Source organism: Babylonia areolata, chromosome 14 (assembly GCF_041734735.1).
Source record: "Babylonia areolata isolate BAREFJ2019XMU chromosome 14, ASM4173473v1, whole genome shotgun sequence".
Taxonomy (NCBI): Eukaryota; Metazoa; Mollusca; class Gastropoda; order Neogastropoda; family Buccinidae; genus Babylonia; species Babylonia areolata.
This window is the reverse complement of record NC_134889.1, coordinates 1,312,501-1,327,936: the sequence shown is the minus strand read 5'-3', so window position 1 is coordinate 1,327,936 and position 15,436 is coordinate 1,312,501. Positions and strand designations below refer to the sequence as shown.

General features: G+C 42.5%; 1 protein-coding gene across 2 annotated transcripts in view; it reads right to left on the bottom strand.

Annotated features, from left to right (window-relative positions):
• Positions 1–13,052, bottom strand: part of LOC143289722 (N(G),N(G)-dimethylarginine dimethylaminohydrolase 1-like) — a 30,736-nt gene extending 17,684 nt beyond the window's left edge. The window contains exons 1-4 of one of the 2 annotated variants that reach the window (XM_076598795.1): positions 12,505–13,052; positions 9,661–9,763; positions 8,365–8,564; positions 1,893–2,024 (exon numbers count right to left, since the gene is read on the bottom strand). In XM_076598795.1, coding sequence (XP_076454910.1) covers positions 1,893–2,024; positions 8,365–8,564; positions 9,661–9,763; positions 12,505–12,789 — 720 coding nt within the window. In that variant the 5' untranslated portion in view covers positions 12,790–13,052. The remainder of the gene's footprint in view (positions 1–1,892; positions 2,025–8,364; positions 8,565–9,660; positions 9,764–12,504) is intronic. The other variant, XM_076598794.1, reaches the window with a different exon arrangement.
• Between the last annotated feature and the right edge of the window lie 2,384 nt (positions 13,053–15,436).

The following is a 15,436-nucleotide window of genomic DNA, read 5'->3' as shown; positions in this document are numbered from 1 at the left end:
ATGATGATGATGATTTCTATACTTCATCGCCATACAGAACAGTATACTTCAGACATATCAATGGCTGTTTTACAGTAGAAAAAATAATATTAAAAAAAAAAGGTGTTCACATAAGCACAGGGTGGAGAAGAAAAATACTGGAATTCATGCAGTCTATTCTGGACATTTTTCTCCTGAAAATAATATTTCTAGATGTTTATTCCTCAAGTCTCAAACTTTCCAGTTTCACTGTACAAAATGGCATGGATCCACACATACCAATGTAAACACACACAACTCACACACACACACACACACACACACACACACACTCATTTGTGCCCTTGTCTTAATATACACAAATGCATGCCACGTTTTTATGCTAATGTTATACACAAACCTAGCGTAGGCTCTTAATGCCTGATCAGCACATTGGGTTTACGCCAAGATCCGGCTGTTCCGTCAGTCGTTATGGTGAAGTGTATATAGATCAGTCTGCATGCTTGACACCTCCTGTTTCTGTCAGTCGTCATGGTGAAGTGTATATAGATCAGTCTGCATGCTGGACACCTCCTGTTTCTGTCAGTCGTCATGGTGAAGTGTATATAGATCAGTCTGCATGCTTGACACCTCCTGTTTCTGTCAGTCGTTATGGTGAAGTGTATATAGATCAGTCTGCATGCTTGACACCTCCTGTTTCTGTCAGTCATTATGGTGAAGTGTATATAGATCAGTCTGCATGCTTGACACCTCCTGTTTCTGTCAGTCGTTATGGTGAAGTGTATATAGATCAGTCTGCATGATGGACACCTGTTTCTGTCAGTCGTTATGGTGAAGTGTATATAGATCAGTCTGCATGATGGACACCTCCTGTTTTTATCAGTCGTCATGGTGAAGTGTATATAGATCAGTCTGCATGGACACCTCCTGTTTTTGTCAGTCGTTATGGTGAAGTGTATATAGATCAGTCTGCATGCTGGACACCTCCTGTTTCTGTCAGTCGTCATGGTGAAGTGTATATAGATCAGTCTGCATGCTTGACACCTCCTGTTTCTGTCAGTCATTATGGTGAAGTGTATATAGATCAGTCTGCATGGACACCTCCTGTTTCTGTCAGTCATTATGGTGAAGTGTATATAGATCAGTCTGCATGCTTGACACCTCCTGTTTCTGTCAGTCGTCATGGTGAAGTGTATATAGATCAGTCTGCATGCTTGACACCTCCTGTTTCTGTCAGTCGTCATGGTGAAGTGTATATAGATCAGTCTGCATGATGGACACCTCCTGTTTCTGTCAGTCGTCATGGTGAAGTGTATATAGATCAGTCTGCATGCTTGACACCTCCTGTTTCTGTCAGTCATTATGGTGAAGTGTATATAGATCAGTCTGCATGCTTGACACCTCCTGTTTCTGTCAGTCGTTATGGTGAAGTGTATATAGATCAGTCTGCATGATGGACACCTCCAAGATCAGGCTGTTTTTATCAGTCGTTATGGTGTAGTGTATATAGATCAGTCTGCATGCTTGACACCTCCTAGAAACTGAAGCTTTCACACAAGAACATGTATGCTCACACTGTGACACACTAACACACACACAGGCACACACACACATTACGCACACCATGTGATACAAAGTACCTATGCATAACTATAAGTACTATAACACATACACAATATACACAGCAAACACCAAACTCACATGTACACAACACCACTCATAGGACACACAAGATCAGTACACATACACACACACACAGACACATATACACACACACACACACACACAAAAGACAAACTCACATGTACATAACACACTCAAAGGACACACAAGCTCAGCACACACACACACACACACACACACACAAGGCTGTTTAAAAAAACCAAAACAACTACATTATTTCCAGTACCCACCCCATAACTGTGGTCGCCCATCTCATCGCGGATGTGGTGGATCAGGCGTCCATTGATGTACAGCATGTCCACTGCCCGGCGTGAGTCCAGCTGCATCACCTTGTAGGTGTAGCCTGCCACCTCCTGCATTTTCTGTCAAGGCACAGGTGTTCACAAGTCGTTAACACACAAGCATCACCTTGTAGGTATAGCCTGCCACCTCCTGCATTTTCTGTCAAGGCACAGGAGTTCACAAGTCGTTAACACACAAGCATCACCTTGTAGGTGTAGCCTGCCACCTCCTGCATTTTCTGTCAAGGCACAGGTGTTCACACGTCATTAACACACAAGCATCACCTTGTAAGTGTAGCCGGCCACCTCCTGCATTTTCTGTTCAGTGCACAGGTGTTCACAGGTCGTTAACACACAAGCATCACCTTGTAGGTGTAGCCTGCCACCTCCTGCATTTTCTGTTCAGTGCACAGGTGTTCACAGGTCGTTAACACACAAGCATCACCTTGTAGGTATAGCCTGCCACCTCCTGCATTTTCTGTTCAGTGCACAGGTGTTCACACGTCATTAACACACAAGTGTTTTTTGGGTTGTTCTTTTTTTATAGTACATACAGGTGTATTCAGGGTCATCACTACATCCTAACACACAGGTATTCACAGATTGAAAATACACAGGCATTTTATAGGCCGTCAGCACATTGTATACAGGTGTATTCTGGGCATCACTACGCAGGTATAAGACATTGTCACAACACAGGTATAACACATCGTCACAACACATAAGTGCTGTCAACGCACAGGTGGTTACAGGTCGTAATACAGGTCATCACCACACAGGTATTTAGTCCAGGTTGACAAGTGTAAAAGAGACGCATTTTGTGACAAAAAATCAATGTTTTGTATTCATTACAATTTTAACAAGAGAGGCAAGGCCTTCAAGACTCATCTGTGATACACTTTAATAAAAAAAAAAAAAAAATCCAAGCTTTTTATGTATTGAGTATAATTTCAAAATGTAATGTTTAAGATGAGAAAGATCAGTTTAACGCAAATTAAGTCCCCTAGCATTAATTATAGAGTAATTTCCCTTTTTTACTATCTGCACCAAAACGTTTGTAAAATAAATAAAACTTCCATGCTTAGCAAAAGAAGTTCCTGTTTGAACAAAAAATGATAATAATGACTCCTCTTGTTGTTGGGTCAGATTATCAGATCAAAGTGCCAAGTTTAGAGAATACAAAAATACAAAAATAACAGTAAATGCAGTTTGCATATAATTAGGCTTCATTTTTTAATTTTATTTTTTTGTGCCCATCCCAGAGGTGCAATACTGTTTTAAACAAGATGACTGGAAAGAACTGAATTTTTACTATTTTTATGCCTAATTTGGTGTCAACTGACAAAGTATTTGCAGAGAAAATGTCAATGTTAAAGTTTACCACGGACACACACACACAAACAAACGAACACCGGGTTAAAACATAGACACTTTGTTTACACAAGTGAGTCAAAAACTACTCAGTGAACACAGTCTCTCTCTCAGCATATTCCACACCTTTACTTTGGCTCCACAAAGTACATACATGAAAACATTCTCTGGCTCCACAAAGTACATACATACATGAAAACATTCTCTGGCTCCACAAAGTACATACATACATGAAAACATTCTCTGGCTCCACAAAGTACATACATACATGAAAACATTCTCTGGCTCCACAAAGTACATACATACATGAAAACATTCTCTGGCTCCACAAAGTACATACATACATGAAAACATTCTCTGGCTCCACAAAGTACATACATGAAAACATTCTCTGGCTCCACAAAGTACATACATACATGAAAACATTCTCTGGCTCCACAAAGTACATACATACATGAAAACATTCTCTGGCTCCACAAAGTACATACATACATGAAAACATTCTCTGGCTCCACAAAGTACATACATACATGAAAACATTCTCTGGCTCCACAAAGTACATACATACATGAAAACATTCTCTGGCTCCACAAAGTACATACATACATGAAAACATTCTCTGGCTCCACAAAGTACATACATACATGAAAACATTCTCTGGCTCCACAAAGTACATACATACATGAAAACATTCTCTGGCTCCACAAAGTACATACATACATGAAAACATTCTCTGGCTCCACAAAGTACATACATACATGAAAACATTCTCTGGCTCCACAAAGTACATACATACATGAAAACATTCTCTGGCTCCACAAAGTACATACATACATGAAAACATTCTCTGGCTCCACAAAGTACATACATACATGAAAACATTCTCTGACTCCACAAAGTACATACATACATGAAAACATTCTCTGGCTCCACAAAGTACATACATACATGAAAACATTCTCTGACTCCACAAAGTACATACATACATGAAAACATTCTCTGACTCCACAAAGTACATACATACATGAAAACATTCTCTGGCTCCACAAAGTACATACATACATGAAAACATTCTCTGGCTCCACAAAGTACATACATACATGAAAACATTCTCTGGCTCCACAAAGTACATACATGAAAACATTCTCTGGCTCCACAAAGTACATACATACATGAAAACATTCTCTGGCTCCACAAAGTACATACATACATGAAAACATTCTCTGGCTCCACAAAGTACATACATACATGAAAACATTCTCTGGCTCCACAAAGTACATACATACATGAAAACATTCTCTGACTCCACAAAGTACATACATACATGAAAACATTCTCTGGCTCCACAAAGTACATACATACATGAAAACATTCTCTGACTCCACAAAGTACATACATACATGAAAACATTCTCTGGCTCCACAAAGTACATACATACATGAAAACATTCTCTGGCTCCACAAAGTACATACATGAAAACATTCTCTGGCACAGAACAATGGAACACAGCCCTGTCTTCTACATTACCAATGTAATTACAATGCCACAGATACATTTTTTTTTTCTTTCTATTTTCGTTCTGCATGTTTGTTTCTTATTCTGTCAAAGTGGATTTTTGAAGAGAATTCTGCCTGTGACAAACCGTCTGATGCTGTGGGTTCTTTTACCTGCGCCAAGTGCATGCTGCACACAGGGCCTCAGTTCATCATATAAGCCAAAAGACTAGCACCCAGACCACCACTCAAGGTCTAGTGGAAGGGAGTAAGCACCATGGCCTTTATGTAAAGGATTCAAACCTGCGGGGCGCTTGCTTCCTAGCCAGACGCATTACTACAACACAACCACCCCACCTCACCTCTCCCTTCCTACTGTAGTACGTACCTCCAACAAAGTGACTGCTGTATCAATGGGTTGTTTTTTGTTTTTGTTTTTTTGTATTTTGTATTTTTTTGTATTTCTTTTTATCACAACAGATTTCTCTGTGTGAAATTCGGGCTCCTCTCCCCAGGGACAGAGCGTCGCTACACTACAGCGCCACCCATTTTTTTGGTATTTTTTCCTGCATGCAGTTTTATTTGTTTTTCCTATCGAAGCGGATTTTTCTACAGAATTTTGCCAGGGACAACCCTTTTGTTGCCGTGGGTTCTTTTACGTGCGCTAAGTGCATGCTGACACACGGGACCTCAGTTTAGCGTCTCATCCGAATGACTAGCGTCCAGACCACCACTCAAGGTCTAGTGGAGGGGGAGAAAATATCGGCGGCTGAGCTGTGATTCGAACCAGCGCGCTCAGATTCTCTCGCTTCCTATGCGGACGTGTTACGTCTAGGCCATCACTCCACTGCAATGGGAAATCGTTTACAGCTGAGTCTTTTGTGAAGGACTACGTCTCTCAAACTAGGGAGGGCAAGACTGCACCGGCTCTTAGTGCTGCAGCCTTCGAGGCAAGCTGGCCTTTGAGGAACTATCCCCAACACCGACTGTCCTGAATCCCTCTTGGTGGAGAGAGCGGGGAGGTAACATGGGCAAGACACTCTTCACTATTACCCAATTCAAGCCAAGACAGAAAAGTCAGAAAAGCAGCTGCCTCTGCTGTGATGGTCATAACTGGATACGACTCGCTATCATACTGACAGTGACTGAATCATACATACCTTCAGTTGACAGCACAGTCGATGCTGGGAGATACGTTCATGATATGAACACGACTCACTGTTATACATGTATATGAATGATTTATATGGATACTTATAATATATAGTGCCTATCCTCGGTGGGAGACCAAACTCTAAGCGCTTTACAACCTCATGGTCATTTGTATATCAGGCTGTTTACCTGGATAGAGTGGACTGATGGCTGCCACTGGGTGATCAACATTCATTTCCTGTGTCATTCAATCAGATTTCAGGCACACACACACACACATACAGACTCAGACAGACATGTGACATTTTAGGTGTATGTCTGTTTTGTTTATTTACCCTGCCATGTAGGCAGCCATACTCCGTTTTCGGGGGTGTGCATACCTTGAGGATGACGGCACAGTCAGTGCCATGATCTGAACATGACTCACTGTCACACACACCTTGAGGATGACTCACTATCACACACACCTTGAGGATGACTCACTATCACACACACCTTGAGGATGACTCACACACCTTGAGGATGACTCACTATCATACACACCTTGAGGATGACTCACTATCACACACACGTTGAGGATGACTCACACACCTTGAGGATGACTCACTACCACACACACCTTGAGGATGACTCACTATCATACACACCTTGAGGATGACTCACTATCATACACACCTTGAGGATGACTCACTACCACACACACCTTGAGGATGACTCACTATCATACACACCTTGAGGATGACTCACTACCACACACACCTTGAAGATGACTCACTATCATACACACCTTGAGGTTGACTCACTATCATACACACCTTGAGGATGACTCACTATCATACACACCTTGAGGATGACTCACTATCATACACACCTTGAGGATGACTCACTACCACACACACGTTGAGGATGACTCACACACCTTGAGGATGACTCACTATCATACACACCTTGAAGATGACTCACTACCACACACACCTTGAGGATGACTCACTATCATACACACCTTGAAGATGACTCACTATCACACACACATTGAGGATGACTATCACACACACCTTGAGGATGACTCACTACCACACACACCTTGAGGATGACTCACTACCACACACACCTTGAAGATGACTCACTACCACACACACCTTGAGGATGACTCACTACCACACACACCTTGAGGATGACTCACTATCATACACACCTTGAAGATGACTCACTACCACACACACCTTGAAGATGACTCACTATAATACACACCTTGAGGTTGACTCACTATCATACACACCTTGAGGATGACTCACTACCACACACACGTTGAGGATGACTCACACACCTTGAGGATGACTCACTATCATACACACCTTGAAGATGACTCACTATCACACACACCTTGAGGATAACTCACTACTACACACACACCTTAAGGATGACTCACTATCACACACACCTTGAGGATGACTCACTATCACACACACATTGAGGATGACTCACTATCAAACACACCATGAGGATGACTCACTATCATACACACATTGAGGATGACTCACTATCATACACACCTTGAGGATGACTCACTACCACACACACCTTGAGGATGACTCACTATCACACACACCTTGAGGATGACTCACTATCATACACACCTTGAGGATGACTCACTACCACACACACCTTGAGGATGACTCACTACCACACACACCTTGAAGATGACTCACTATCACACACACCTTGAGGATGACTCACTATCACACACACCTTGAGGATGACTCACTATCACACACACCTTGAGGATGACTCACTACCACACACACCTTGAGGATGACTCACACACCTTGAGGATGACTCACTACCACACACACCTTGAGGATGACTCACTACTACACACACCTTGAGGATGACTCACTATCATACACACCTTGAGGATGACTCACTATCACACACACCTTGAGGATGACTCACTATCATACACACCTTGAGGATGACTATCACACACACCTTGAGGATGACTCACTACCACACACACCTTGAGGATGACTCACTATCACACACACCTTGAGGATGACTCACTATCACACACACCTTGAGGATGACTCACTATCCTACACACCTTGAAGATGACTCACTATCATACACACCTTGAAGATGACTCACTACCACACACACCTTGAGGATGACTCACTATCATACACACCTTGAAGATGACTCACTACCACACACACCTTGAGGATGACTCACTATCACACACACCTTGAGGATGACTCACTATCACACACACCTTGAGGATGACTCACTACCACACACACCTTGAGGATGACTCACTATCACACACACCTTGAGGATGACTATCACACACACCTTGAGGATGACTCACTATCACACACACCTTGAGGATGACTCACTACCACACACACCTTGAGGATGACAGCACAGTCGGTGCCCGGAGACACGGCCATGATCTCGTGGCCCGCCATGGCAAAGCCGTCCTTCAGGTGGTCCAGCTCCGTGTTGGTGATGTCGATCATGGACACCGGGTGGTCAGGGAACGCCTCCGCCACGGCGTTGGCTCCCTGGGGGTTGGTCCGCTTCCCCACGCCCACAAAGATCTCCTTACCTGCCCACCGTCACCCTCACCATAGTCATGGTCAGTCCCCCTTCCACCATCTTTTCTCTTTTTTTTTTTTGTTTTGTTTTCTTTATTTTTTATTTTTTTATATAAATATGTAATCATATACTGATCTAAATGAATTCATTGACTGTCACCTGTGGAAAAGAACTATCAGAATATGTATGGAATAATATACAAATGTGTTGATAGCTGACACCCTGAATTGCCTTTACAACATGTTTATCAATTATCAATAAACATTACTGTTGAGCAAGTCCAAACCGCCAGGTCTAGCATGACTGGCCGACTGAGTGACCGCTACAGTGCTGAACGATCAATGTGCAAAACTTCCCAAAAGTCCATCATGTTCACCATTCCTGACTGACTCATTTTTTCAGAAGGATAATGGAGATCAAGAAAGGGTATGTGTGTGAGGCTGTGTCGCAACCTGTGCATGAATGTATACATATATATATACATATATGGAGTAATGGCCTAGAGGTAACGCGTCCGTCTAGGAAGCGAGAGAATCTGAGGGTGCTGGTTCGAATCACGGCTTGGCCGCCGATATTTTCTCCCCCTCCATTAGACCTTGAGTGGTGGTCTGGACGCTAGTCATTTGGATGAGACGATAAACCGAGGTCCCGTGTGCAGTATGCACTTAGCGCACGTAAAAGAACCCACAGCAACAAAAGGGTTGTTCCTGGCAAAATTCTGTTGAAAAATCCACTTTGACAGGAAAAACAAATAAAACTGCACGCAGGAAAAAAAGAAAAAAAAGAAAAAAAAAAAAGGGTGGCGCTGTAGTGTAGCGACGCGCTCTCCCTGGGGAGAGCAGCCCGAATTTCACACAGAGAAATTTGTTGTGATAAAAAGGAATACAAATACAAATATAAACACAAGTATGTTTGTGTGTGCAATAGGACACATGTATATATGGTGTGAGGCAGAGTGCGTACACGAGTGAGTGAAATGGTGCATGCGTGTGTATGAGGCTGTGTCTCTGCCTAATTAGTATCTCTGCATAAATATGAACACAAATCTGTGTGTGTGTGTGTGCATGAATGATGAAGACAGTGTGCGGTGTGAGGCAGACAGTCACCTGTGAACAGCACGTCTCCTCCGTCCAGTGTGGCCTTTGCGTCGCCCACCTCCTTCACAATCAGACGCATGTCCTGTTTCAGCACTCGGCGAATCTCCCCAACCTGCACACACAGCACACAGTTAGTCTGTCAGCACTCGGCGAATCTCCCCAACCTGCCACACACAGCACACAGCCCATAGTTAGTCTGTCAGCACTCAGCGAATCTCCCCAACCTGCCACACACAGCCCACAGTTAGACTGTCAGCACTCAGTGAATCTCCCCAACCTGCCACACACAGCCCATAGTTAGACTGTCAGCACTCAGTGAATCTCCCCAACCTGCCACACACAGCCCACAGTTAGACTGTCAGCACTCAGTGAATCTCCCCAACCTGCACACAGCCCACAGTTAGACTGTCAGCACTCAGTGAATCTCCCCAACCTGCACACAGCCCACAGTTAGACTGTCAGCACTCAGTGAATCTCCACAACATGCACACAGCCCATAGTTAGACTGCCAGCACTCAGTGAATCTCCACAACCTGCCACACAGCCCACAGTTAGACTGTCAGCACTCAGTGAATCTCCACAACCTGCACACAGCCCATAGTTAGACTGCCAGCACTCAGTGAATCTCCCCAACCTGCACACAGCCCATAGTTAGTCTGTCAGCACTCAGTGAATCTCCTCAACCTGCCACACAGCCCATAGTTAGTCTGTCAGCACTCAGTGAATCTCCTCAACCTGCCACACACAGCCCACAGTTAGACTGTCAGCACTCAGTGAATCTCCCCAACCTGCACACAGCCCATAGTTAGACTGTCAGCACTCAGTGAATCTCCACAACCTGCCACGCACAGCACACAGCCCACCAGCCCATAGTTAGTCTGTCAGCACTGCTCATCTTTCACTGTCAGTCAATCACTCATCAATCAATTCATTTTATTCATGAACCTATACTGTAAAAGTTTCACAATCAATGAATCATTCATCTAATTCGATGAATAAATGAATGATGATATATCATTGTTCAACTAAGTTTCACAAATTCAATGTATTGTTCAAATTTTCAATTCATCAATGAATAAAATGGAGGAATATGTACTGCTCTTCAAGTTTCACAATCAATGAATCATTCATCAATGAATGAATCAATATTATTATCAGTATTCAACTACAAGTTTCACAATCAATGAATCATTCAATGATTCATCAAAGAATCACTGAAATAATGAATTTCAATGAATATTCATATTGATCACTATTTAGAAATTTCAAAATCAATGAATAAATCATGTGCATTCGATTATTTCAAATATCCACATCTACCAAAGTCTAAAGGCAAGTTCACATTGCAAAGAGAGAGAGAGAGAGAGAGAGAGAGAGAGACAGAGAGACAGAGAGACAGAGAAAGAGAGAGAGAGAGAGAGAATAAGCAAAAACTTCTGTGGACAACTGATGAAATAATTATACATACAATGAGTGAATAACAAAACAAAAAAACAACATTTTATTATCATATATAAGCTTTTGGATATCCAAATATTACTTGGCAAAAGTCACAATTTATGACATTTATATTACATAATCTTTTTAAACTGTTACAATGCTGTCTATAAGTATAATTTACCATATAAAAAAATCATGCTAATTGAGTTCGACTTTAATTTCTCTTGTCTGCAGATGATTTCTGGCATGAAATATACTCCATAACAAGAAACTGAACTACTGGTATAGTCCTAATATTCATATTTATAGCACAGCAAGCTCCATTACAATATGTTAAAATTGTTATCATATGCATTACATCTGCTGTTACTAATTTATTTAGTAATTAGTATTTTAAAGTGATTTTTTTTTAATGCATGCACTGCATAACAATTTTTCTTCTAATTCTATATGACTGAAATCACATCAGTAGACACAGGACAGACCTAATTTGTTCATAACATAATGAATTAATAATTCAGCAAATTCACCAATATTGATTTCAATTATAACAATTACTATTTTACATTTTTAGTAGAACTTTGTCCAATCACATACTTGACTGACTCATTAAGTCATTGAGTGTGTCATACTGTGAATGGCTATGACATATGGTGATATACATGACAATGAGGTTCATATTTCTAACTCTTCTATATTTCTTTGAGTTGACTTTTTAATATTATATCAACGTACAGATATTGTGTTTGTCCTGCTGTTTGTGATCTAGTCAGTCTACAGTTCTAATCAAGAGATCCTAATTATGAATTTTCTGGGGCAGTATGACAATGTGATCAAATTTACTGATTAATAACACATGACAACAGTATTAATTACATGAAACTAAAAGTTTCAATGCATTTTCATTATGTTTTCATCTTCAGTTTAGAAATTGCACACCCAACTCACATGACATGAAAAGCACTAAACACACTGAGAGACACCGTATTGCACACACTAATAGTAATACATGACACTGTCAGTTCGCACGCACGCACGCACTCACACACACACACACACACACACACACACACATTAACGTGACCACGTCACAGACACTAACAATTTGACTCACTGATAATCAGTACGAAAGATATACCAACATCCTGTGGACACCATTAAACTACTGGTTAGCCTTGATAATTATTTTGGAATATGCATACAATATTTGTCAAATGACACGGCAACGTTTCATCCTTTCAAACTGAACTATCGGCATGAAATACGTCTACAGTTGAACCGCTGTTTCGCAGGTGACGAAAGTAAAAACCCGGAAATGAACACAGCCACGGATCAAACTTTAGTTTCTAATCAAGTCTTCTGTTCGTTTTACCAACGCGATTTGGGAAAGGAAAAATGCGATTATCAGCTTACCTCTCCCTGTCTGGAGGGGTGGCCAGGGCGAGTGATGAGAGCGGTCCCTGCAATGACAACAGCACAGTCCTCCACGAAACAACAGTCGGGGTAGTTCTCATCTTCCTGGAGTTCGATCAAGTTCACATCGCAGTTTTTCAACACCTCTCGGATCATCTCATATTCCTCTCGAGCTTTTTCTAAATTAATCCCTCCTTTCAATTGTTCTGAACCAACACTACGGGATTGGAATGAATTAGGAACCCGGCAAATAATCGCATAGTTAGCTTGGAATGGGCTCGCCATTTTGCGCTTGTTCAAGTTGACTGACCTCAAATCGCGTCACACGCAGTTGTCTGTTCCTGAACTGGGCAATTACTTATCTCCCTTGCGTTAAGCGAAAGATCATTGGTGGCCTTCGTTTACTTGAATATTCAGAACTGACGGATTTCAAAATTAGCAGTGAGCACAGCCGTTTCAAACAAAATTATTCTGATCTGTTTTCCTCGATAAATACACGGGAAGCATTATCCAATCTACTTGCAGCATAAGTTTACAGCGAATGTCCTCTGAATATTTTTGGACCAGCGGTACAGTACCGGGCTGCCGGACCACATTCCAAAGTGATTATTCACCAGTGTCAGTATTTCCCCAAGCACGACAATCCCACTCCATTTCTCATTATTAGTTATCTCGTGTCAACCGGTAGTCCGCCACCCCCTCCCTTCCGCTTTGCCAATTCCATTTCGTTCTGATCTCACCGGCCGTGAGTGTGGCAATGCACGCGATATGATCGATACCTAACAGATCAGCGTTATTTCAGCGGTGACACGCACCAAGTTGGGAGCATGTATATGTTTCCCCTGGTCTGTATCTCAAGGCCTGACTAAGCGCGTTGGGTTACGCTGCTGGTCAGGCATCTGCTTGGCAGATGTGGTGTAGCGTATATGGATTTGTCCGAACGCAGTGACGCCTCCTTGAGCTACTGAAACTGAAACTGTATCCCCACGGGTCAACATTCAGTGTTTCATTGTACACTTTTGGGTAGTGGTCAGAAAAAAGTGCCGGTCGGCAGAATGCATCATCAGCCGGTGTCACTGTAACAAGATGTTAGTCACGAAAGAGGCTGCACACTTAGGTATCAGTACTACTGTATGGCAAGTGGTCAGCGCTGGTCAGTAAAAATGGTCAAACTAGTTAGTAGGTCACTGACTTTTAGTCTTGACATCAGTTATTGCACAAACTGTCATGCACTTGGAAAACTTCTGACGGAGTCAGTTGTGGACACCGTCTGTGGCAGTTAGTTGTCACCGGGTCAGAAATCAGTGGTCACTGTTACCGTCAGCGACTGAAATTGTGTCCAACTGAAGACTTAACCCCTGAAAAGTGCACACCAGTACGACTAACCACAAATAATCACTACGATCTGAACAGTCAGATAGCCTGTGGTCAATATAGAAGCCGGGCCAGCCGTGTGTAAACTGACTGTTTGCGGTTAACTGACTGAAAATCTGCCAAAACTGATATAGGTATAGTTCTTACAATGCTCGGTCAGTCAAACGTCACGTCACAGTAAAATGACGCGCAATTTGTCAGTGCACTTTTGTTTTTTGTGACCAACAGGCTCTCTCTCTCCGGCCGGCTCTCTCTCTCTCCAACATTGCTTTCGACCGTGAATTTGTGGGTTCCCTCTCACTCTCTCTTGAGTGGGTGCATTTGTGTGCGTTCAGTTGTGTGTGTGTGTGTGTGTGTGTGTGTGTGTGTGTGTGTGTGTGTGTGTGTATTTCATGATTTTTTTTCTTTTCTTCTCTTGGAATGGCTTTGAATGGTGAAATAATGGTATATTTTGATTTTGTGCTCATTTTCGCTTTTTTAGCTTTATTCCCTCTTTAGGGCGGGGGCTGGATGTAAAAAAAAGCATGTTACTTGCTTATCTATTACCCTCGTTAATAAAGATTTTGTATTGGCTTGTCTTGTCTTGTCTTGTCTCTCTCCGAGTCTCTCTCTCCGGCTCTCTCTCTCTCTCTCTCAGTCACGGTCAGTGAGCCGGCAACGGTGGCCATTCAGTTGGGAGATGACTTGTCCGTCAGCCGGGAAGTGACAACTTGAGACTGACCTGAACTCTAGTTAAAGGAACACCACTGGCTTATCAGTAAAACTTGAAGAAATTCTATGAGTCCTTGAAGGCGACAACTGAACAGACAGGGGGAAAATTGGACTGATACAACCTCAGTGACTGATACAACCTCAGTGACTGATACAACCTCAGCCCGGTGACTGACACAACCTGATACAACCTCAGTGACTGACACAACCTGATACAACCTCAGTGACTGACACAACCTGATACAACCTCAGTGACTGATACAACCTCAGCCCGGTGACTGACACAACCTGATACAACCTCAGTGACTGATACAACCTCTGCCTGGTGACTGATACAACCTGATACAACCTCAGTGACTGATATAACCTCAGTGACTGAAAGTGATGTTGAGACAACACAGGCCTGGGGAAGCGGAGATAATAGCAGGCCTCACTGAGCGGGGAACATACTGCTGGGGGACTTGGACCTGGCCGAAATATTATTTTATTATTATTATCATTACTACTACCTTTTTTTTTAAAATCATAATTATTATTTATTTATTTATTTATGTGGTGGTGTGTCCATCGAGATCGATGATGACCATCGTTGTCATCCAGCTGGGGGATGGGGGGAGGGTGGTGGTGGGGGGGTGGGAGGATGCTCATGAATCTATCTGTGTATTTATGTAAGCTTATCTATTATTTATTCACCTTTTTTTTTCTCTCAATGCCTGACTAAGCGCGTTGGGTTACGCTGCTGGTCAGGCATCTGCTTGGCAGATGTGGTGTAGCGTATATGGATTTGTCCGAACGCAGTGACGCCTCCTTGAGCTACTGAAACTGAAACTGAAAGCGGCGGCCGTGG